This window comes from Narcine bancroftii, chromosome 3 (genome assembly GCF_036971445.1).
Source record: "Narcine bancroftii isolate sNarBan1 chromosome 3, sNarBan1.hap1, whole genome shotgun sequence".
Classification (NCBI taxonomy): Eukaryota; Metazoa; Chordata; class Chondrichthyes; order Torpediniformes; family Narcinidae; genus Narcine; species Narcine bancroftii.
Window position 1 is genome coordinate 112,088,376 of NC_091471.1, and position 24,538 is coordinate 112,112,913.

At 39.1% G+C, this 24,538-nt stretch overlaps 1 protein-coding gene across 6 annotated transcripts in view; it reads right to left on the minus strand.

The window, feature by feature from the left end:
* ube2kb (ubiquitin-conjugating enzyme E2Kb (UBC1 homolog, yeast)) overlaps nt 1-24,538 on the minus strand; it is a 219,081-nt gene that overhangs the window by 15,744 nt on the left and 178,799 nt on the right. For 5 of the 6 annotated variants that reach the window (XM_069924895.1, XM_069924899.1, XM_069924896.1 and 2 more), the window contains 2 exons: nt 20,561-20,660; nt 12,723-12,851 (listed from right to left, as the gene is read on the minus strand). In XM_069924895.1, coding sequence (XP_069780996.1) covers nt 12,723-12,851; nt 20,561-20,660 — 229 coding nt within the window. Of the gene's footprint in view, nt 1-12,722; nt 12,852-20,560; nt 20,661-21,014; nt 21,071-24,538 lie in introns of all 6 variants that reach the window. The other variant, XM_069924900.1, reaches the window with a different exon arrangement.

The window sequence follows — 24,538 nt, forward strand, 5'->3', positions numbered from 1 at the left end:
TATTGGGGATTTTTACCATACAGCAACAATGAATACATGAACAACATTGGAAAAAAATGTCAAACTAGAGAAAAGACACCAATTCTTATGTAACTTTTTATAAAAAAACACAATTTCCCCAAGTCTGAAATCTGTTTATCAAAAATAAGATCATGGTTGATTAAATTCAAAATAATTAACAATTTTAAAATAAAATGTGAACAATCCACCTAACAGTATGCTCAACACCCAACAAGACATTAGCAATTATGAATTACCACACCAGTAAAAATGCATTATACCTCATTCAACAAGATATTTGTTCTTTTACATATAAGTGGAAATAATGAAGTTCCAATCCATTCACCAATTATAAAAGGAAAGGTTATAATTCCACACCCGATGGAAGAGAAACCATTGACAGTAACTTCTGGATTTCTTTATTTAATTCGACACTTGAGTATCCCAGATGCTGCTATCAAACAAACATCTTTCATTATCATACTGGGAGCTGATCATCACTCATCTCAACAAATTCCTGGCCACTAAACTGTGTCAAAATTATTTAATTTACAAAAACTTTGCTACCTAAAATGCCTTTTAAAACTTCCTTGAATTGTTAATAAAACAACAGATAATTTGTTTTTCAGATCTGAAATGCCTCAAGCAGATCTCAAATAAATGTGTATTCATTCACCATTAATAATTTTACATGTCTGATTAATAGCCCTCTAGCAGAAGTGTTCTTTTAGAACATGGGTGGTGTAGCAGTTAGTGCAATGCCTTTATAGTGCCAGCAGTCAGGATCAGACCAGAGTTTGAATCACAGGCTGTCTATAAGGAAGTCTGTACGTTCTCCCTGTGTCTGTTTTCTCTGGGGCTCTAGTTTCCTCTCACCATTCAAAGATGTACTGGGGGTGTAGGTTAATGGAGTGTAAATTGGACAGCACAGACTCGTGGGCCGAAATGGCATGTAACCCTGCTGTATATCTAAATTAAAAATATAACAATTCACAGAAAATGTCCGCAACAATACATCCAGACAGCAGAGGCACAAATCCAATTGTCCATCCAATAAATGGGGTGATTAAGTAAAGACTGTTTTACTGTTTACATTTCAGATTTTTGCACAATTTAAAGACCACATTCAACACCCAAATCACAAATATTCTCATTTGTATCAATGCCAGAAAGTTTCATGTTCCTGTTATTGCCAAATAAATCTACGTTTAATCTGTTTCACCACTTAAATGAAGCTGCAAATACAAACTAATGATCTCCAATAACATTTTACCCCTTGATAATCATGAATTTAACTACCTTTCAAAAATATTAAAAAACCCTGCTCTTTGCCTTATCTGCCTCAAGTGTGTACCATTGACATAGTTTCCCCAACTGTACTCTATATAATTAAAATATATGTAAGCTCTGACAGTGAATGGATCTGTATAGAAGGGAGGGAAGGAGGGAGTAACTGTTTTGTTTATGTTTGTTGTGTTTGTGAGAAAAAGCTTAATATATTGTATATTTAAAATGTTACTTTGTATATTTTTTTTAATTAAAAAAATAGTGAGTATCATCTTACTTTTAAACCGCAACTTAATAGTTCTAGATTCTCCTGGGAGAAAATATACTCTCCACATCTCTCTGTTAAAGTCCCTCAAGGATATTGTACATTTTATTCAGGTTTCCTCAAAGAGCTTTGCCTGTTCAAACTTTACTTACAAGGCATTGCATTCTAAATGCCCTCTCTGAACTGTTTCTATAAATAAAGTTAAACTAACTAGTTTAAACCCTCTCCAACAGCTCAAGCAAACCTGCCCACCAGGATATTAGTCCCTTTCCAGTTCAGATGCAGACTGTCCTTTTTGTACAGGCCAGACCTTCCCCCAGAGAGATCCTAATGATCCATATTGGATATTCTTTTATTTTTATATTATTGTATTCTCCCTTAAACTTTATATTTAATTCTCCATATAATCTGTATAAACTATATCATGTTTGATGAGAAAGCCCAGCATTAACTCTATGTCGAACAGAGCCTAGTTACAAAAATAGAAAGTGCAAAAATCTCTAATGTTAAAAGCATCCACCACCCCACCCCACCCCACACTCTCTTCACACCTAAACATGAAAAAAAATGTTCTGTCAGATTGGTTGAGGTTTCTGAAATGATCAGATGCTTGTAAAGCAACAGTGTAAAGTTTTAAAATTCCGAGAATGTGAAAGTTGGTCCTTGTCCAATTTAGTCAGGAGAGCTGATATTTAGAGGATATTTACTAATGTAGTTGTTTATTAATGTAAAGTCAGTTCTTCCGATGTGGTCTCTCACAAATGCCTTGTTCAACTAAACCATAAGCCCCTGAGTTTTATCTTGCACCTATTGTTATAACTGTCTTGCCTCTGATACTTTTAAGCTGCAATTTAATCAAGACTTCAAGATTGTCACAATTCCTGGTACAGTGACAAGGGTGCTTCTACAAGCCGTCAAGCAAGTCTAGCACAGCTGTACAAAGTAGAGGGGTTAAAGCACAATGTGGTTACAATTAAATCAGTTTGTACAGATCAAGGACACCATCTATTACCATTTTTTTCAGCACTTAGTTGAAATGTAAAGAAAGTTCTGACAAGTACACATGCCAAAAATACATTAATAAACAACTACATTAGTAAATATCCTCTAAATATTGCTCTTCCAGACCTTTGCAAAAACAGAGAGTAATTTATTTGAGACTGATGTTCAGCTCTCCTGACTAAATTGGACAAGGACCAACTTTCACATTCTCGGAATTTTAAAACTTTACACTGTTGCTTTACAAGCATCTGATCATTTCAGAAACCTCAACCAATCTGACAGAACATTTTTTTCATGTTTAGGTGTGAAGAGAGTGCGGGGTGTGGAGGGGGGGTGGGGGTGGTGGAGGCATTTAACATTAGAAATTTTTGTAACTAGTCTCTGTTCTACATAGAGTTAATGTTGGGCTTTCTCATCAAACATGATATAGTTTATACAGATTATATGGAGAATTAAATATAAAGTTTAAGGGAAAATACAATAATATAAAAATAAAAGAATATCCAACATGGATATTCAATAAGACTATCCAATATGGATCATTGGGATCTCTTCTGGGGGAAGGTCTGACCTGTACAAAAAGGATAGTCTGCACCTGAACTGGAAAGGGACTAATATCCTGGTGGGCAGGTTTGCTTGAGCTGTTGGGGAGGGTTTAAACTAGTTAGGCATGGGGATGGGAACCAGAAGGTGAGTGCAGCAAATAGAGCAATAGATCAAAAGCACGATGCAATGTGAGAAAGACAGGCAGAAGGCAAAACATATATGTAGACAGTTAGAGGGTTTGAAATAAGTTTATTTCAATGCTAGGAATATTAGGAATAAAGGGGATGAGCATGTAACTACGATGTTGTGGCCATTACATAGAGTTGGCTGGAGGGGCAGCATTAACTGATGCAGGCACTGGATTTTAAAAAGAATAGGATGGGACATAAGAGAGGAGGGAGAATAGCATTACTGGTCAGGGATAAAGAAAGAGAGGATGCTGCTGAGGGAGTATCTACTGAGATGGTATGGGTGGAAGTCAAAAATAGGAAGGGATCAATCACTGTACTAGGAGTAGGCTATAGGCCTCCAAATAGTGCTCAAGACACTGAATGCTATTAAGCAGGCAGATTTTGGGGGGGCGTGGCAAGATGGCGTAAGGATCAGATGTGCCTTCCAGTCCTCTCCTGACTCTATCTTATTGTTTTGTCTAGAAATGCCCGTTAAAATTCTTTAAAAGTTTAGATAATTTCAGTGCTGTTAATTTAACTTATGATGGTACAATTGGTGGAAAAGAGCAAAAAAAAAACGATAACAGATCATCAAAAAACTACATTTTCCAAAAGTTCAAGTTTTGGAGCCTACCTACAGGAAAGACACCAGGACTCAGCGTGAAATGGATCCCAGGAGAGAGGTACAGTGTTCGGATGTAGAGCTCTATGTTACATCGGTAGAGCCCCCTAAAGAGGGCGCCAAACAGCCTTTAGAACAAAGAGTTACTCAAAGGCATTTGTCAGCTGTAGAGGTGGCGCTGCAAACTGCATCTCTTGAGATACAAGAACCTATACAACTTGATGTGCTGGGAGAATTTAATACATTATGGACTGGGGAAAACCCCGGCCAGCGTCCTCCAGTCATTGCTGGAGAGGCTGTGGCTGGGGTTTCCACACGCAGTCATACTACAAGGAAGGCAACCAGAATGAAGGAAGTAATAGAAGATCCTTTGGAGAAGAAGCAGGAATCTGTTGAGCCAAAATCTCTTCCAATTGAAAAGATTTTTGTGAATCTTGAATCTAAATTATCTTATACAATGCAGGTATTATTCAAGATTATGACTGAACTTGGTACTAGGTTTAACACTTTGGTGAAAATACATTCTCAACAGATGGCTGAGTTTGGAGCTTTTAAGCTTGAAGTGAGAGATAAATTTAATTCGTGTAAAGAAGATATAGACGAAATACGGGATCAAGTTTCAGATGTGACCAAAATGGTCGAAGACTTACAAACTCAAAATAAAAATTTGGTGAAAAAGATTGATTATTTGGAAAACCAATCCAGACGGAACAATATAAAGATTATTGGTTTGCCGGAAGGTATGGAGGGACCAGACCCAGGAAAATTTTTTACTGAATGGATTCCGCAGGTGCTGGATCAAGAACATTTCCTGGAAAGTATAATACTGGAACGTGCTCACAGAGCCTTGAGCAGAAGACCTATTTCAGGTCAAAGTCCAAGACCTGTTTTGGTTCGTTGCTTGAATTATTACGACAGAGAAATAATTTTACGAGTGGCTATTAGAAATGCACAACAGAGAAAATCACCCTTGATGATTCAAAATAATCGAGTTTTCTTCTATGCGGATTTGAGTCAAGAAGTTATGTTCCAACGACGGGAATTCAATCCTGCTAAAGAGTTGTTGTGGAAGAAAGATTACAAGGCAACCTTTAGATATCCAGCTGTTTTGAAGGTTTTTCAAGATGGTTGCCAACCAAAGTTCTTTGATTCTCCAAAGGAAGCTATAGCATTTCCTCAACAGCTGCCAATTACTCAGTTTCAACAGAGACATAGTCCGCCGCGATCTCTAAGGAGACAAGAGATGGAAGAAAAGAGCCGTGCTCCAAGAAGGAATGGTTGTAATGGTGACTTGGCAGTTGGAGCTGATTAAAAGAAGAGTTGTCCTTTTTTTTTCTAATTTTTTTTTTAAAAAAGGGATATTAAATAATGATGATGTTAGTTTAAGATGAAGTGAGAGTTGGGGGAGAGAACTGGATAGGCACTATTTCCTGAAAATCATCTGCTACGTGTGAGTTATCTCACACCTATTTTTTTTTGGGAGTTACCGCATTGCGCGGTTTAGACGGGAGGGGGTATTTTTAACCTCCTACCGTTTTTTTTTTCCCTTTTTTTTGTATTATTAGATTAAAGAGTGAAGGGGTTTTTTTTGTTTAAATATAAAAAAAAGCAAAAAGCATAAGAAAGTATTTGATTGTTTAAAAAACTAAAAATTGATGTGGTTTTTTTTGTAAAGTTTATTCAGTAGATAAGGAATATCTGAAATTTAAATGTGAATGGGATGGATAAGTTTTTTTTATATATTTTTTCTTTAACTTTAAGGTGAAAGGAGTGGTAATTCTGGTGTATATTATTTTGCTATTTTAGTTATAGAACGAAGGGAATAATGGTGAAAGTTATAAATTGAATTGTACAATTTTTAATGAGGTTTGAATTTTGTTTTAAGATGGTGGTTTATGTGACTAATATGATAGATGTGAAGTTAGTTGATATTTGGTGAAGGTTTATCTCTATAGAGAGAGTTTTTTTTTCATTTTTTTTTCATGCTACAATTTTTTTTAAGAATTGATTATTGTTTAAGAATTTTTGATAGATAATGTTACTAACTTTACTAATTTTTTATATTAAGTTTGAGTTAAATATATGTTTCATCTTAACTCCGTTTGTTAAATATATGCATTTAAGTTTGATTTAAATATGTTTTTTTAAGTCCGATATTTTAGTATTAATTACTTTTCTTTTTGTTAGTATTTTAATCGGTAATGTTTTTGTTTTTTTTGTAAGTGGGTTTTTTTTCTCACATATATTATTAACTTTATTAATTCTTCACTCTTTATTTTGGGGGGGAAAGGGGGGTTGGACTAATTTAAGTTGGGTTATTAATGTGTAATAATTATTGGGGAGGGTATAGTTTATTTAGATTACTGATATTGTATTGTAATTTTATTATTTTATTCTTAATTTTTTTTTAAATGTAATCCTATATGTTATTCATGTTATAAAATCTTAAATAAAGTTTAAAAAAAAGCAGGCAGATTTTGGAATGATGCAGGAAATATAGGGTTGTTGTAATGGGAGTCTTCAACTTCCCTAATATTGACCAGCACATCCTGACTGCAAGATGGATAGATGAGATTGAATTTGTCAGGTGTGTTCAAAAAGGATTCCTGACACAATATGTGGATCAGCCAACATGAAGAGGAGCCATACTGGGTAATGAACCTGGTCAGGTGGCGGACCTCTCAGTGGGTGAGAGTGACCACAACTCCCTAAGCCTTAGCTTAGCTATGGGTAAAGATAAAACCAGACAAATTGGGGATGGGCTAATTACAATGGTATGAGGCAGGACCTAGCAAGAGGAAATTGGAAACTCATGTTCAAAGTAAAAGTATAGAACTAACTTGTATTGAGTTCAGGATAGGTTTGTTCCACTGGGACAAGGAAAAGATGGTAGGAAAAGGGAACAATGGATGACAAAACACATGAGGCAGCTGGTCAAGAGGAAACAAGGAAGCATACATTAGATATAGGAAGCAGGAAACAAGAAAGGGCTCATGAGAAGTATATGGTAGCCAGAAAAGAGTTTGAGGAGATCTCAAAGGGGACATGAGAAGGCCTTGGCATGTAGGATTAAAGAGAATACCAATGTATATATGAAGAACAGAAGGATGATGAGAATGAAAGTGGGGCCACTAAAGAAGGCAACATGTGCCTGGAGGTAGAGGAGGTTGGGAGGTCCTAAATGAATACTTTGCTTCAGTATTCACAAAAGGGCCTGGATCAGGGTGAGGTCGGATTAGAACAGGCTTCTGTGCTGGACATTATCCTGTGACCGCAGGGTCTACGCCTAAGATGGAAGTGTCTATGATTGGCAGCACTACAAGGGGTTGCAGACTTCAGGGAAGCAGAGGACTGGCACAGGGCACCAGAAAACGGGAAGATCACTCCCCCCACCCCAGTCTAAGAAGGAGAAGCAGCAGAGATGACCCATGGGATGGTAACCACGGCAGTGGACCAGCGAGGGGCTCTGCGGCTGAAAGATCCACCTGACCAGGTTGCTTGTGGCTCAAGGCACGGAACCCACAGAGGCTGTGAGCTGCTGGAGACTGTGGTCAATGGACATGCACCAGGCTGTGGACTGTTGGAGACTGGCTTGAAACTGGTTGAACAGGTATCAGCTATCGGAATAGGGATGTGAGAGGGTGAAGAGTTCCTGATCATGTCAGAGGTTCAGATCTGGAGCTAGGATTGTGATGGTTTGGACTGGACACTGTGTGGTTGCAGAGGGCCAGGAGCGCTGGAGGCAAATCCATAGACAGTCAGTGACTCTGGGGGAACTCTCTTTTGCTTCTCTCTCTCTGACTGTAAGAGGTGCTTCAGGCAATTTTTGCCGATGGCAAATCTGTCTGCCTTACAGCAGACAAAAGCAATTTCATGTAAAATGGAACTGTTTTTATTACATGATAATAAATTGAATCTTGGACAATGTTGAGATTAAGAAACATTAAGATTGTTAAGTCCTTGGGGCCGGATGTGATATATCCCAGGTTGCTGTGGGAAGTGAGGGAAGAAATAACTGGGGCAGTGGCTATGATATTTGAGTCCTCTTTGACCACAAGGGAGGTGCCAGAGGATTAGAGAATGGCAAATGTGATCCCCTTATTTAAAAAAAGGTAATAGGGAGAATCCTGAGAATTATAGACCGATGAGTCTTACATCAGTGGTGTGCAAACTATTGGAGTGGATTCTTAAGGGATAAGATCTATGAACATTTGGAGAATGTTCAAGGATAGTCAGCATGGATTTGTGAAGGGAAGGAAATTGTTGAGGATAAGGCAGTAGATGTGGTCTATATGGATTTTAGCAAGACATTTTACAATGTCTCTATAAGAGACTTGTTCAGAAAATATCGTGAGTGGATAAAAATATTAGCTTGCATGTAGAAAGCAGAGTAGTTGTAGAAGAAAAGTATTCTCCCTGGAGGTTAGTGGAGTTTCGTAAGGATCTGTTCTGGGACCCCTGCTCTTTGTGATTTTTATAAATGAACTGGAAAAGGTGGAAGGATGGATCAGTAAGTTCGTGGATGATATGAAGGTTGGAGGACTTGTGGATGGTAATGAAGGTTCTCATAGGTTACAAAACGACTTAGACAGGATGCAGAGTTGGGCGGAAAAGTGGCAGATGCAGTTCAATCCCAACAAATGTGAGGTGATCCATTTTGGAAAGACAAACCAGAAGGTTGATTACAGAATTAATTGTCAGTTGCTTAAGAGTATGGATGAACAGAGGGACCTTGAGGTCCAAATCCATATATCAGGTTGATAGGATAGTTAAGAAGACCTATGGAGGATAGTTAAGAAGGCCTATGGGATTTTGAGCTTCATTAATACAGGGATTGAGTTCAGGAGTTGAGAGGTCATGTTGCAACTCTACAAATCTCTGATGAGACCACACTTAAAGAATTATGTTCAGTTCTGGTCACCTTATTATAGGAAGGATGTGGAAGCTATGGAGAGGGAACAAAATAGATTTACCAGGACATTGTCTGGATTGGAAAATGAAGTCTTATGAGGCAGGGTTAGCAGAGCTGGGACTTTTCTCTTTGGACTATAGAATGATGAGAGGAGACTTAATAGAGGTCTGCAGGATTATGACATACATTGGACAGTCAGCACCTGTTTCCCAGGGCAGGATCAGCAAACATCAGAGGACATATCCTCAAAGTGAAGGGAAGTAAGATTAGGGAAGACATCAGGGGTAAATTTGTTTTTTTATACAGAGAGTTGTGGGTGCCTGGAATGCCTTGCCAGGGATGGTGATGAAGATTGAAACATTAGGGACATTTAAGAGACTTTGACAGGCACATGGATGAAGAAAAATAGAGGTTTACAGGGTAGAGATGGTTTGGTTTTTTTAAGGAATTAATGGTTCAGCACAATATTAAGGGCTGAAGGGCCTTAACTGTGTTGTAGTATTCTATATTCAATGGCATTATTCAAGTTGTGAATTCATGCTCCATAGCGAAGGCTGAGGAAAGTTCATCTCCCACCCTCCATCCTCACTACATTCTACAGAGGATGTATTGAGAGCATCCTGTGCAACTCCATCACGGCCTGGTTTGGTAGTTGAACCTCTTCAGACCCCAAGACCTGGCAGAGGATAATGAAGTAAGCAGAAAAGATCATTGGGGGCTTTCTTCCTACCATGAGGGACATTTACAACACTCAATGCAGGCAAAAGGCAAAAAACACTGTGAAGGACTTCATACACCCCTCAAGTAAACTGTTTACCTTTCTGCTATCTGGTAGGAGGTACTATAGCACTAGGGCCTATACGTTCAGATTGGGCAAGTTTCCCCCCAGGCCATCGGACTCCTGAATTTCCTGAACATATATGCATAGAGTACCTCGATACCGGAGACTTTTAAAGTAAATGTCTTAACATTTAATATTTTATGTGTTTAACTTCTATCTTAACTTAAATGTACGTAAATACACTCCATTGTCTTGGATGAACGCTATGTAATCTTTACTGTGCAAGCATAGTATGAATGATAAATAAAGGTGACTTGACTTGTCTCACCCAAGAAACCACAAGAGGGGATTTTAATCCTCAAGATTAATTTGCAGTGAAATAAAAGTAAATGTTTTTAAGTTTTGTAAAAACTAGAAAAGACACACTACCTATAAAATTTGAGGGAATAGTGGAAATTGCATGTTCTGCTCAAAATCCTCCAAACCTTAAGAAATTACTCTGGTGGCAGATGTCTGCAATCGATACCTAGATTCTTTTAGAAGAGTGGATTCATAGGAATCTGTTGGTTAACCTAATAGAGATGGACACACTTGGTGAGAATCATTTGGTATACAATGAGTACACCAACAACCCAAAAAGACTAATAAAATCAAGACATATTTGTTAAAGGTGAGTATGGCAATATGAACTTACAAAAATCATTTAAAGTGCTACAGACTTTTTTGTTAATATTAAAGCTCAGAGAATTTAAATAAGCACAGTATTAGACTCAATTCAAATTTCATCTATGGGGCAGAAATCAATAAGCAAATTTATATTGTTTTTAAGACTTGTGTAAGATATACTGGATTTCTCCAAAGGTACATGAAATACAGTGGACAACTGAGTGAAAAACAACAGAAGACATCAAGAAGAACTTAAAACAAGAGAGGGGATATATTTTATTGGAAAGAATTAAGCAATAAGGAACTAAAAGGTACAATTTTTAAAAGATTGAAAGAACATATGAACACTTTTTGAAAGAAGCCAAATAAATTAAGAAGGCTTAGCAAAAATAATTGACAATAGAGAACAAGGAAAGTAGACTAAACATTTTAAAATACTTATCAAAATACATTTAGGGCACAGAATTTGGGATGACTATGAAGGCAGAGTGAGTATGCAGAGAAAATTATTGACATAGTTCTGTGAAGGAGCTCCTGTTTGTAGAGAAACTGGAGAACCCTCAACCCATACTGCAGATGTTGAGAGATTTGATCAAAGTATTCAAATTAATGGACAACATAAATGAGAGTTAAACAGGGAAGTCTGTAGATGCTGAGAATGTAGGGCAATACACAAAAGTGTGGAGAAACAGAAGGTCACATAGATGCAATATGAGAAAAAAGTTCCACTCTCAGAACAGTCAATAGTTCAAGGGCAGATTTTAAGTTGCTTGAAAATAATCCCGAGATTTCCTCCAGTTGTAGGTGATAACTGAAAATGTCAGAGGGCAATAGATTCAACATTAACTTTCACAGCAGAAAAAAAAATCAAACGAATATTCAAGGGGAAAGATCAATTCGATAGCTCTACAAAAGTGTCTGCACTGGCAAATGGCCAAACAGTTTCCATTTGTGCTGCTTCAATGAATCATGAAAATAGATAAAAGCAGGATGTAATTTAGATTAATGATAATGGAGAAGGCTAAATTATGTAATAGTATTCAAAGTGAATGAAGATACAAGGAGAGGGGTGTTTCTGAGTACAAATGTCACCTGCACAAGTAAAGATGCAGAATAACAAAAATAATAGTGTTCCAGAGAGCATGCAAAGTTAGATCAAAATGTAGAAAAATGCCAATCATCCACAATCTAATTGATCAAGCATCCCAGTGGTTCAGCATCTGTCTGATGGATGCTTGTGCTTCCTTCAACGCACCCAAACCCAAAGCCCCCGTTCCCCCCATTAAAATCCTTGTGATTCTTTGGAAAATATTATACTGTGCATCATCTAACAAAAATGAATTAAAAAGGTGTTGGAAAATATTTTTTGGATGCTAACCAAAAAATCTAGAAAATCTGATGGTTCCCAGCACCAAAGTTCTGATGGTGTCAGATTGAAGGAGTTTTACTGAATAGAGTACGCATGAAGACTAGAGAAGAATTTAGGCAGAGATTTTGATCTTTCTATTTCCCCCCGTACATTTCCACCCCTCTGTTTATAAATGAACATTTATAAAGGAGACCAAATTATTTAATACTTTGTGTCTCAAACTGACAAGACTCGGTAAATTTCACCAGAGTGCACATAAGTAATATTTGCAGAGGTCAAAAATAGAATTAGTGATAATTATGATCCAAAGTCACCAATTCAGCAAGATCCATAGCTTAAATTGCCTGATTCAACCTCAAGTGCAACAATTTGGACAAATAATAACTCAATCTTCACAATGAAGTTGCAACTGTTTCCTATTTTTTCCCACCACATAAACACTCTTAAACTAAAAAGAAAATTAAGGATTGAGAGAAGCAAAGAGCTACTGCCAAATAAGCATGCAACTGAAAGGTGATACCACTGCCTTCAATATCACCAAAATGCAACATTTAAATTTGGGGAAAGAAGACAGTAATGGATTGAGGGGATCCTGAAAATGAAAGTATAGGTTAATGATGAGTAGCTAGCAAAGTAATGGTAGTGAAGACATTTGGATTGGTAGGTCGGGAAAATTAGTGTCAAGGAAGTATGAAGTGGGAGAAAATAGAATTATGCAAACATAATTCAGCCCTGCAGAGACCAAGCAGTAGAGAATAACTACTAAATTAATAGCTTTTATATGTACATATAAATATTTTTATATTTAAATGTGAATTTCCTCTAACAGGAAAATGTATTGAACTGATTTTTTTTCAGATTTATTACTTCTCTTTTGATAGAAGAACCACTTCCTTCATGTACCTACAGATTCAGATTTCAATATATCCCTTTCCAAAATGCTCATTCCATCAAACACTTTGAGGCAATTCAACTCAACAAGAAGCCCATTAAAATACCAGCAAACTATAAATGCACAACTTGAATTTATTAAAAACAAATGTGAAATTGATTTCAAGTGAACAGTTAGTGTATAGAGGTTAAAATTACTTGTATTACTCACTTTATCAAAGCCCATAGCACACAATTTGTCTACTTTTCTAGTATACTCAGGGCTAGGAACAGGTGCTCCAGCATACACGTGTGCCCAGAGTCTGGCTGTCTGTTTAAACATCTCTGGATTTTGCTTGTACTGCAAAAGAATGTAATCCATAAGTATACTACTTAAGTGTAGAAAGAAATTGCAATAAAATTGTTATAATGAGTTTAAAGACATAAAAAGGTCAAAAATTCAAGTTGGTTCACACTTCAATTACAAGGGAGCCTTTATTTACAAAAAAAATAAATTTGAGGATTATTTAGAGCCATATTGCCTCAACCAAAAAAAATTAAGCCAAAAGAGGACATGAGAATCAAATCAGAAAGAATCTCAAGAATTATTATCAAAAGATATAATTGCATAAAAATGTTCCACAAATGTTCAAGCAATTGGAAGTTTCAACATCAGGCAATAAGAGCTCATTACTAATCAATTCCTGGTCAATTCCAGGGTTAGAAATCCTCCTCACTCCACACTGAATTCTGTTGAAAAATCCTTAATAAAAAATACAGGTATACCCTGCTTTATGAATACTTGCTTTACGCAAATTCACTTTTACGAAGAAACCAGTGTTCGCTATCCAAAAGAAATATGAATGGGTTTTCGCTTTTAACAAATTAGCATTCAATAGTGTTAATAGCCTCTTCACTTTACACCATTTCGTCTTTCGAAAGGTTTCTATAGGAATGCTCTACTTTCATAAAGCTGGGTATACCTTTCGTTAGATATTTTTTCAACCTTTAAATCTTTATTTGAGCAAATACAGGTACACGATCCTTTATCCCTTGGGGAACAGTGTGTTCCGAATTTCGGATTTTTCCGGATTTCAGAAAGCCCACCCGAATTGTGCTGCCATATCCACCCCCACCCCCTTCCAGTCACCCGGCCGCCTCCCCCAACCGCCAGTCCTTCAGCCGCTTTCCATGAACGCCGGTCCCTCGGCAGCCTCCCCCGCGCCGCTGGTCTCTCGGCATTCTCCCCGCGACGCCGGTCTCTCGGCCGCCTCCCTCGCACCGCGAGTCTCTCAGCCGCCTCCCCCGCGCCGCTGGTCTCTCGGCTATCTCCCCGCGCCGCCGGTCTCTCGGCCGCCTCCCTTGCACCGCCAGTCTCTCGGCTGTCTCCCAGCGCTGCCAGTCCTTCGGCCGCCTCCCCCACGCCGCTGGTCCCTCGGCCACCTCCCCCGCGCCGCCGGTCCCTCGGCCGCCTCCCCCGACCTCTGGTCCCTCAGCTGCCTTCCCCACCACCAGTCCCTCGGTCGCCCGACTCGTGCTGCCACCTCTCTCCCCACTTGCCGGATTTTGGAGCTTTCCGGATTTTAGATGTCCGGATAAAGGATTGTGTACCTGTACAACAAAAAAGTTTTTTTTTGAAATTTAGCAAAAGATTAAAAACTATTATTTTAAAAGATGTAATGCCAGGGTTCAGTCACATTCCTCAGGTGGTCAAAAAAGATCCAAGGGCACAACTTTGCGATAAGCAGGTGAGTCACTTTGGTGGCTTGCCTTCGAACAACTTCACCAGCCATCTTATCTGTCAATACCGTTTATGGGCTCTTATGTGAAATAGAATTTGATTTTAGTGTTCCCTACATTATTACAAATGGCAACTCATCTCAAAAAGACTTCCCTGATTGCAAGGGTCATAAATTTGCAATTAGTCAATAATCTTTAAAATAATGCACCTACAATGTTGTTATATCTGATTAGTTCAAAATGATTAAATAACTGTGCTTTTGCATCATTACATTAATGAATCCTACTTCAATTTTTCACCTACTTTTTTCATGCTGCTTCCAATAATGTGAATTAGCAATTCTTCACATGCGAATATGGCTGATTGAGTGGCAGGGCAAGCATCAACACAGGAAGAGAAAAAGGATCAATAAAACTAAGTTCAATTCTGCCTTGTCATTAAGGTTTCCAACCACTGTATTCCAGCAATATGGATAAGTTACAAGTAGGGTTTCTTGATGGGGCCAGTTGGGGGCAGGGACACAAAGACCAACCACAATAGGAGTTCTCAGAATCAGCCCTTGCTCCATAGAAAAATGGTCTTCTATAAAAATAGACATTCTATCAAATGGTATTAAATAAGTTAAAGGAAAAATTAAAATAACATGGGATCTTCCAGGTTAACATTCCCAAATTCTGAAAAACAAAGTGCCAGGTCATTGGAATAAATATATAAAAGCTCAGTGTCATTTTTCCCAAGAGGGGATGCATTACCCACTCCTATGAGGAAAGAGGACATATTTGCAGCCCACTCACCCTTCAAACCCTCTGCCCTTCACAATCCATCTTTTATTTGGAGAGGGGCCAACACATGGATGGCAATTCAAATGCCAGTGATGTCTTTCAAAAAGATCTTTGGGATTACTAGCAGTATGAAACCGGTTACTGGCACTGAGCCTTTAAGAACCAGAAGTAAATCATGAAAATCTGTAGACACCATGATTGAAGTAAAAATATAAAATACTGGAGAAGCTCGGCAAGTCAAATAGTGCCCTTAATATAGCAAAAATAAAAATACGTAACTGACATTTCGGGTTAGAACCCTTCATCAACGTGTGAGAAAAAGTGGGGGTGTTGGCAAAGGCAGGACATGATAGGTGGAGAAAGGAGGGAGGAAACAGCAGCAATGAGGGGGAAGGATGGCTGGGTGGGTAAGGGAGAAGGGAGGGGAGAACTGCTAAGTCAGGAAAGGGGAATGGGAAAGAAAAGGCAAGCAGGTTTAGTAAAAAGCAGAAAAGTCAATGTTAATGCCATCTGGCTGGAGCATGCCCATACAGAAAATAAGGTGCTCCTCCAATCTGTGGGTGGTCTGGGTGAGATAGTCCATAAGATCATGGACAGACATGTGAGTCTGGGAGTGTGACTCAGAATGAAATAGTTTGCTACTGGCAGGTCGCTGTTGTATAGATGCAGAAGAGGTGTCTTGAGAGCTATTGACTGGACTCAGCAAGTTAGAAATCAGTCCGCCATACCACAACAACACCACCCTTGTCTGCGAATTTGATGGTGAGGTTGGGATTTTAGCGGAGAGTTGAGGGCAGACCATTTTGAGGAGGTGAGGTTGGAAAATGAGAGAGGGGTGGTAAAGTTGAGACGGTTGATATTTCAGCGGCAGGTCGAAATAAAGCGGTCCAGAGCAGACAGCTGGCCAAGACGAATGTGTCGAGGAAGAGGAAGAAGGCTTGAAGCAGGAAAAGGGGTCATGGGTGCGGGATGGAGAGTCACGGTCATGGAAGTGAGCCCAGAGGCGGAGATGGCGGAAGAAGAGTTCGGCATCGCAACATACATGGAACTGATTGAGTTGTGGGTGGAGGGAGACTAAGGTGAGGCCTCTACTGAGGACCGAGTGCTCCGTCTCAGAGAAGAGAAGATTAGAGGGGATAGTAAAAAATATATAAGCAGGGGTCAGAGTGGGGATTGGTGTTGTGGAGGGTGTTGGATAGAAGGTGGGGGAGATTGGAGGGAGATGGGGAGTTGGGAAGGCTGGTAGGGGTTGGGGAATTCAGAGGGAGGTCAGAGAGGAAGAGAGGAGGGTAGGGGGAATAGTCAGAGAGAGGGGAGGGGAGATGAAGACTGAGGGTTGGGGAGAAGAGGGAGGCAGAGAGGGGGAGATTGGGTGGAGTAGGGTGAGGTGTAGGAGAATAGGGAAGAAGTAGTGAGAGGGATAATTAAGTGGGATCCAGTAGCGAGGTAAGAACTCCAGTCTGTGTTGGGAACCATGTGGTGCGAGTCAGCATGGGAGGCTCTAGTGTCATCTCCTGCAGGTCGCAGTCTTTGTCAGGAGTTGGCAGTCAAGGCATCAGGAACTCCAGTGAGTAGGGGGGCGCCAGGGCCCGGATTGGAGTGTCAGGAGTACCGTCAAATCGGCGCCTCGAGTTGAATGGGCAGCCTCGTCATCAGGAGTACCATCAGGAGGGTGGCTGAGGCCTTGGCTCGGGTTGACGGCCATGATGTTTGGAGCTCCAAAGGGTAGGTGGCTGGGGCTGAGATGGGGATCCATGTGAAGGGTCATAGAGGCTGCAGTCTCGAGAGAGGTGAGTTTACGGTTCTTGCTGGATGTCAAGTGGGTGTAGAGCCAGCGATTGAAAGCGTGGATCCAGCAGCGGATGTAGTATAGGAGGGGTCCACTGCAGTCGTTGGCCAGAGAAGTCCGAAGCTATGGCAGGGAGAGAGCAAGTTCTGCTGATATCTCCGCACCAAAGCGAGGGTGGTGCGTAGGAATTGTAGGGAGAAGCGGAAAGTGCAGCAATCGATGCCGAGGTCCTCGAGAGGGCCAAACTGTGAGGCCTAGAATCGAAGCTGGAAACCACGAGGCACAAGATGGCAGCAGAGGCAAGTAGCAAGAAAGGCAACGTGGCTGTGGAATCGAGTCTGGGTGAGTACATGTTCACAGAGCTTGAAAACAGCAGGTGTTACAGAAGGGGAGTAGTGAGAGAGGCATCCCTTGAAGAGTTTTCACATTGTTATAGTAGCCAGAAGTAAATCACAAATCTGTAGACATTGTGGTTAAAGTAAAAACACAAAATTCTGGAGAAGCTCAGCAGGTAAATAGTGTCCTTTATGTAGCAAAGGTAAAAATACATAACCAACATTTCGGACTTGAGCCCTTCATCAAGGTATGATAAATGGCGGCAGGCGTCCAAACAAAAGCGTAGTGGGGAGGAGAGGTTGGCAAAGGCAGGAGATGATGTGGAGAAAGGAGGGAGGGGATCAGCAGCAACGAGGAGGAGGAGGGATGGCTGGGTGGGTATGTGGAAAGGAGGGGAAAAACTGGAAGGGAGGAGAGAATTGGAAGAACCAGGCTCAGCATAAGGTGAGTACGAAGAACAACTGACAACAGAGTGTATTAATTTCTTGACTCATCTTCAGACATCATCTCCATTACAGAATCATCCCCAATAATGGTAATCTGGATTGAAACTCCACAGAATGTTGGCAACCCTCCATGACATCTATAATTTCCACAAAGGGTAATTGTTTTTTTTAAACCAGTAAAGAATACCAAGGAATTTCATCACCACCTTAATCTCAACAAAATCTTCAATTACATTAGCCCAAAATGCTGGTGTAGAGTAGGAATTTTCTGGTATCATGGTTTAGTGTCAATTTATAGGTGATTTTTTTTTAAGAAAATCCCAAAGGAAACTGGCTTTTTGTTGATTCTTAAACATTTTGTAAACAGTAAACAAGGAGAAGAATGAAATATTCGAATAGGAACTGGTGACTGTTTACAAAATGTTTAAGAATCAACATAAAACCAGTTTCCTTTGGGATTCTGTGTGGTCGAGATCCCAAGAGCAATGCCGTCTGCAATTATGCTCCCGGTAGGACCACCAATTGCAGTAAGGTCGAGTGTGAGGTCCCTGACAAAGAACAATTTAACCAAGACCTCAACAGTGGAACAGGCGAACGAAATTACTTCGAACTCTGACTGTGAAGGCGGATTAAAGCTGCCACAAATCCATCAGCTCCAATCGTCATGGTTTTCATGCCATTGGAATTAGTTGGTTGCTTTGTGAGGAACCGTGTGCTTCTTGGAATGCAACATTAATATAAGTTTCACAAATACATGCACAGGCATCTTTATTCAGTAGGCCACTTTGCAAGATTGGATCATAAGCCACTTGAGAGCCCATAGGAACAAAGAACATCATCCTCGACCTTGAGAGATAGCCATGATGATGAAATATATTCATTACTTTATGTTAGCTATTTTAATCAATAAACTTGTTTAAACCCACACTGCAATTTACTTCACCATTTAAAAACCCCAAAACATTGGACAGGAACATGTGGGGATCCATGTACAAGAAACAAAAGCAGCATGCACACAATTGGGAAGGCAAAGAAGGATTGACCATTATCATGAGAGATGTCACTCAAGAGTAAGTACATCTTGCCACATAGTATATAGAGGCTGTGTCCAGACATGGACCTCACCATGCAATCTTTTTACAAAAGCATATATTAGACGAGAGGATGTAGCAAAAGATTGAACAATCTAACTCCTAGAATGAGGAGTTGTCTCATGAGAGTTAATGGAACAGAACAGGCTTACACTTAATGAAGGTCAGAAGAGAGGTAATTTTTCATCTTAGGAAATGTATCTTTGCTACATTTACTACTGTTTGACCTCCTGAGTTTTTACTTCAATCATAGCGTCTGCAGAATTTAATGTTTTTCATCTTATTTCCTTGAACGAGATGTAGTATAAACAGTATTGCTAGGAATCTTGAGGTGCTAACCCTTTCCAACATTGTCCCACCAGGCATTTCCAGCAAAATTTTAAGTCTTCAAAGTACTTGAATAGGATCAGAAAGGGGATGTCCAAGGATCTCACAACTTCCTTCACTGGTGGGACGATGTTGGAGAGGGTTAGGATCTTAAGGTTCCTAGGACCCAACATATCGGAGGACCTTACCTGGAGTCAGCAAGAGACAACCATAAAGGCGACACACTATTTCCAATAAGTCTGAGGAAATATGATACACTATCAAGCTTGTACACGTGTACTGTGGAAATTATATTGACTGGTTACATCACAGCCTGATTTGGAAACTTGAGTTTCCAGGAATGCAGAATGCCACCAAAAGTGGCAAACCTAATTAAGTCCATCACGGGCACAGACCTCCCACCCATTAAAGATTTAACTGTGAAGTACCACCTCAAGAAGGCAGTCAAGATCATAAAGAACTCCCATCACTCTGGTCACTTTCCTTTCTTCCACCTTCATTGAGAAGGCACAAAAGCCTGATATCCAGCAACTCTAGGTTCAAGAACAGTATTTTCCACCCATCACGCTCTTGAATATCCCTGCACACCCTAACTATAAACTAACCCAGGATTACTAAAAGATCTGTCAGTTCAATTGAACACCAGCTTTTTTTGTGGACTAACAGCAGCTGTGAATATTTATCTATACTTGTATGTTTATTTTGTTTAATCATAGTGCATTATGGTAATTTATTTTATACTAAAGATGTTGATATACTTTGCCTCCCTGTGCAACTATAGCAAGTCAGAATTTCAGCACATCTGTACATTGTACTTATGTGTATAACAATAAACTGTCTTATCATATTGCAAAAATATTTTCCCTAGTTACAGAATCTAGGATTTGGCTATTTAAGGCTGAAGTGAAAAAGAAAATTTGTCTGAGGTTTTCGAATCTTTGGAATTGTCTATCCAAAATGGGTATGTATGGAGCATTTATACAAAAGTAAAATTGATCATTGGGCTACAGGGGAATTCTGGGTTTTGGGGTTTTAAAAAAAGCAGGAAGTTGAAGCTGAAGCCAAAGGTCAGAATAGCCATGATTTTATTGATTGGCAGAGCAGAATCAAGGACTGTATAGGAGTCTTGTTGCTTAAATTTCTCCAATTTCTAAGCACGGTATAGCTGAAGCATAACCCATTTTGTCTTCATAAAATTTTATTCAATACATTTTCACATCAATTTAACAATGTCCATTAAAACAAAAGTACAGCAAGCAAAACCCAGTATTTTACCACGTTCACAATTTACCAATAGGTACAGATAAATTGTAATTTCAACCACAGGATGTGTCATTTACACATTGTTTATAAAAGCAATGCTGAATTACAATTCAATGTATAGAAATTAATGCTTATTTTTCTTTTTTTTAAACTATGTCTATTTTTTGGGATGATTTTTGGATAAGCATTCATTGGGAAATAAATCAATACAATTCCTAGTTAACCCTTCAATAAGTTTGTCAATCTTGTGAAAAAGGATTCTAATTGCATTGGCTATTGGCAAATCTCTGCTAACCTGTTGTGCAACTACTGCATCCTGTGGGTCATCTGGTTCAGCCGCTGCCAGCAAGGCTTGTAATGATAATAAAACTGTCCGTAGAGTCATAGCAGCTGCCCTAGAAACAGAATTGAGACATTCAAATTATCAATGAACAAAGTTTAAACCTACATTCATTTTAAAAGCCCTAGCTCCTAATACAATTCACTTTTGACACTTCCTAATCAACAGACTTTAAAACTGAAAGCAAGAGAGCACTACCAAATCATAGATACTAGAAGATTTCAAAGCACAAAGGGTCTCAGCATCAATTATCAAGACAGAGCACTTTAATGGGCCTATATGACTTAAAAGAATAATCTCAATCAGATGATATAATTTTGTTGCTGAGATAGAAATTTCTCACATGGGAAAGCAAAAATTAAAGATGATTTTGATTTGACAATGTTTTATAAAATACTGCACTAGATACCTTTCATGATTGTGAATCAAAGTTGTCTTCAAGTGTTTGCACAGCATATTCTATAACTAGGAGGAACAGGAAACAAATAAACTTCACATTAAAAGTTAATGTATTTTTGCACCACTCATTAGGAAAGATGCAAAAGGCTTCACTGAAAAAATTTCAGTATTGAGGGACTGCAGTTGTGTGGGCTGATAACAGAAATTGGAGTTATTATCCTTGGAACAGAGGCAGTTGCGAGGGGATATGATGAATGTATTTAAAATAGCAAATGGAGAATGTTCCCAGTGAGTGGTTAAGATTTTGGAGACACTGAAGGGAACAGGAAAAATGAATATTTTTGATAAAATCCAATGAGTGATTAGTCTTGGATCCATTGCCTGAACCATTAATGTAGATGAGGAATTGTGTCAAGAACAAGAATTGGAACCTCCTGATAGCCAGTTCTAGTGAGGAGGCATGCCAGAAGGACACTTCAGCTCTTTTAAAATTCCTGCATCAGTGGGATTATGACAACCCCGCACCCCACTTCTAAACTCCATGCTGCGCAGACCTTGGTGAAATTTCTGAGCATTGTTCTCTCTGCCTCCAATGGATCTCTCACCTAGGATCGCATAAACCCCTCCCCCCCATTGTTAATATACCACCCCTTTCAACACTGATTCAAATGTGCAAGTTTCTCGGCCTTGTTCATTTCTGCCGCACCTGGATTCCTGATACTGCCTTGCTCACCAAGTCCCTCACCCCTTACTCATCACCCAAGTTGAAACACCATTCCAACGCTCAGAACAGGCCCAATAGGATTTTTCTATCCTGAAGTAAAATCAGAATTTATTATCATAAACATATCATGAAATTCATTGTTTTGCAGCAACATTATAGTGCAAATATTGCATTTCAAAAATAAATAAATAAATAAATAAATAAATAGTGCAAGAAAATAGGTGAAAGTAAGGTAGTGTCTGTGGTTTATTGTCTATTCAGAAATCTGAAATCTGATGGTAGAGGGGAAGGAGCTGTCCTTGTGCTATTTAATGTTTGTCTTCAGGCTCCTTCCTGTACCTTTTTCCTAATGGTAGCAGTGTGAAGAGGGCATGGTCTGGGCAGTGGTGGTCTTTGAGGATAGATTCTGCTTTCTTAAGACACCACCTCATATAGATGTCCCAGATAGAGTGAAGACTGGTGCCTGTGATGTCACTGGCCAAATTCACAACACTTTATGATGGCTTCTCCTGTCCTGAGCTTTGGCACCTCCACATCAGAGAGTAATGCAATCAGTCAGAATGCTCTCCAGAGTACACCCGTTGAAATTTGAAAATATTTGGTGACATACCACATCTCCTCAAACCTCTTACTAATTATAGCTGCTGACCATCGACATGGAGGCCCCAGAACAGATCCTCAGAGATGTTGATACCCAGGAATTTGTTTCTTGACCCTTTCCACTGCAGATCCCTCAATGAGGACTGATTCATGTTCTAATTGATTTCCATGATCAGCTCCTTAGCTTTGCTAACGGTGAATGCAAGGTTGCTGATATGACATAACTCAACTAGCTGATCTATCCCCTCCTGCACACTACATCATTGTCGTCTGTGATTCTGCTGATGACCACTGTGTCATCGACAAATTTGTAGACTGCATTTGAATTGTGTGTAGCCACAGTCATGTGTGTAAAGTGAGTAGAGCTGTGGGCTAAGCACGCATCCTTAAGGCGCGCCTGTGTTGATAATGAGCAGGAGATGTTGTTTCCAATTTGTACTGACTGTGGTCTTCTGATGAGGAAGTCAAGTATCCAGTTCCAGACTGGGGTGCAGAAGCCCAGGGTTTGGAGTTTGTTGACCAGCACTAAAGGAATGATGGTGTTGAAGGCAGAGCTGTAGTTGTTGAAGTGTTGCAGGATGTACCTGTCGCTGTTGTCTAGATGATCCAGAACTGAGTCAGTGATATTGCATTTACTTTGGAGCAAGTGTGATGGGAAGCGAATTGCAGTGGATCCAAATCTTAGGTACAAGTTAATACTGGCCATGACCAACCTCTCAAAGCATTTCATCACAGTAGTTGTGATTGCCACTGGATTATAGACATTGAGGCAGCTCAGTCTGCTCTTTTTGGATGATTGATGCCCTTTTGAAGCAGGTGGGAACCTGTCTGAAGCAGTGAGAGATTGAAAATGTCCATGAACACTCCAACTAGTTGTTTGGCACAGATTTTCGGTACCCTGCCAGGTACACCATCAGAGCCTGATGCCTTGTAAGGGTTCGCCCTCTTGAATGATGTTCTGACGTCAGCCTCAGAGACAGATATCGCAGGGTCACCAGTTTTTGCAGGGATTCTCGTAGACACCACTGAGATTTCCTTCTCAAAGCGGACATAAAAGGAGTTTAACTCATCAGGTAGACAAGCATCATAGCCATTTATGGCATTTGGCTTTGCTTTGTAGGATGCAACAGTCTGCAATCCCTGCTATAGATGGCAAATATCTGGCTCTGTCTCCAGCTTATCTCAGAATTGACTCTTTGTAGAAATATCAAATTTCTCTTGCAATCTATTAAATGTAGAAAATTTACCGACCTCAAAACAATCTTATATAATACTAATTCCTTTCAGTTCCCAATATTTCAAATAAGGATTATTTAAAGAAAATGGAATTAGTTTATTCTGATACAATTCAATTTTTGCTTATTATCAAATTCGAGATTTTTTGCGAACACAATTTGGTAAGGATTTAATTTTACCAAGTCAATCTAAGTTTGAGATTTTAATGGTTGATAAGGAAAAAAAATGATTTATATTGGATATGTATAGGTTGTTGCAAGAAAAGATGGATAAAGTTGGGTTATATAGGACAAAAGAGAAATGGAAAAGATTTAGATATTGAATTCTCCTGGGAGGAATGGTTAAATATATGTACTGATAGTGTTACAAAATTAATTAATGTGAGATATAGTATGGTTAATTATAATTTTATACATCAGTTATATTTGACTCCTGAGAAGTTGAAGAAATATGGATTTAGTTTAACGGATTTGTGTTTTAGATGTGGAGAAAAGACAGGTACTTTTATGCATTGTGTATGGGCATGTAAGAAAGTTAAATCCTTTTGGGAAAAAGTTATTAAATTTTTGAGAGATTCATTTACAATCGATTTGCAAATGGATCCAATTATGTGTTTATTTATTGGGTTACATGTTACTTTGGGATTGGCTGATAAGTCACAATTGGCAATTTTGCAGTTAGGGTTAGCGGTTGCAAGAAAATGTATAGCAATAACTTGGAAAAATGATGTGGAATTGAATATACAAAGATGGCATAATGAACTGCAATCGTGTTTATATTTGGAAAAAATAACTTATAATTTGCGAAATTATTTTTTGTTTAAAATGTGGAGTTTATATTTGGATTGTATGGCTATTGATCTTATTAAAAGTTATGTAAAGAGTTGGCACGCTGATTAATTAATTTTAAATGTATAATTTTTTGTAAGGCTCTGAGGGGTGGGGGAGAGAGTTAAGATATTGTAGCTAGTAGAG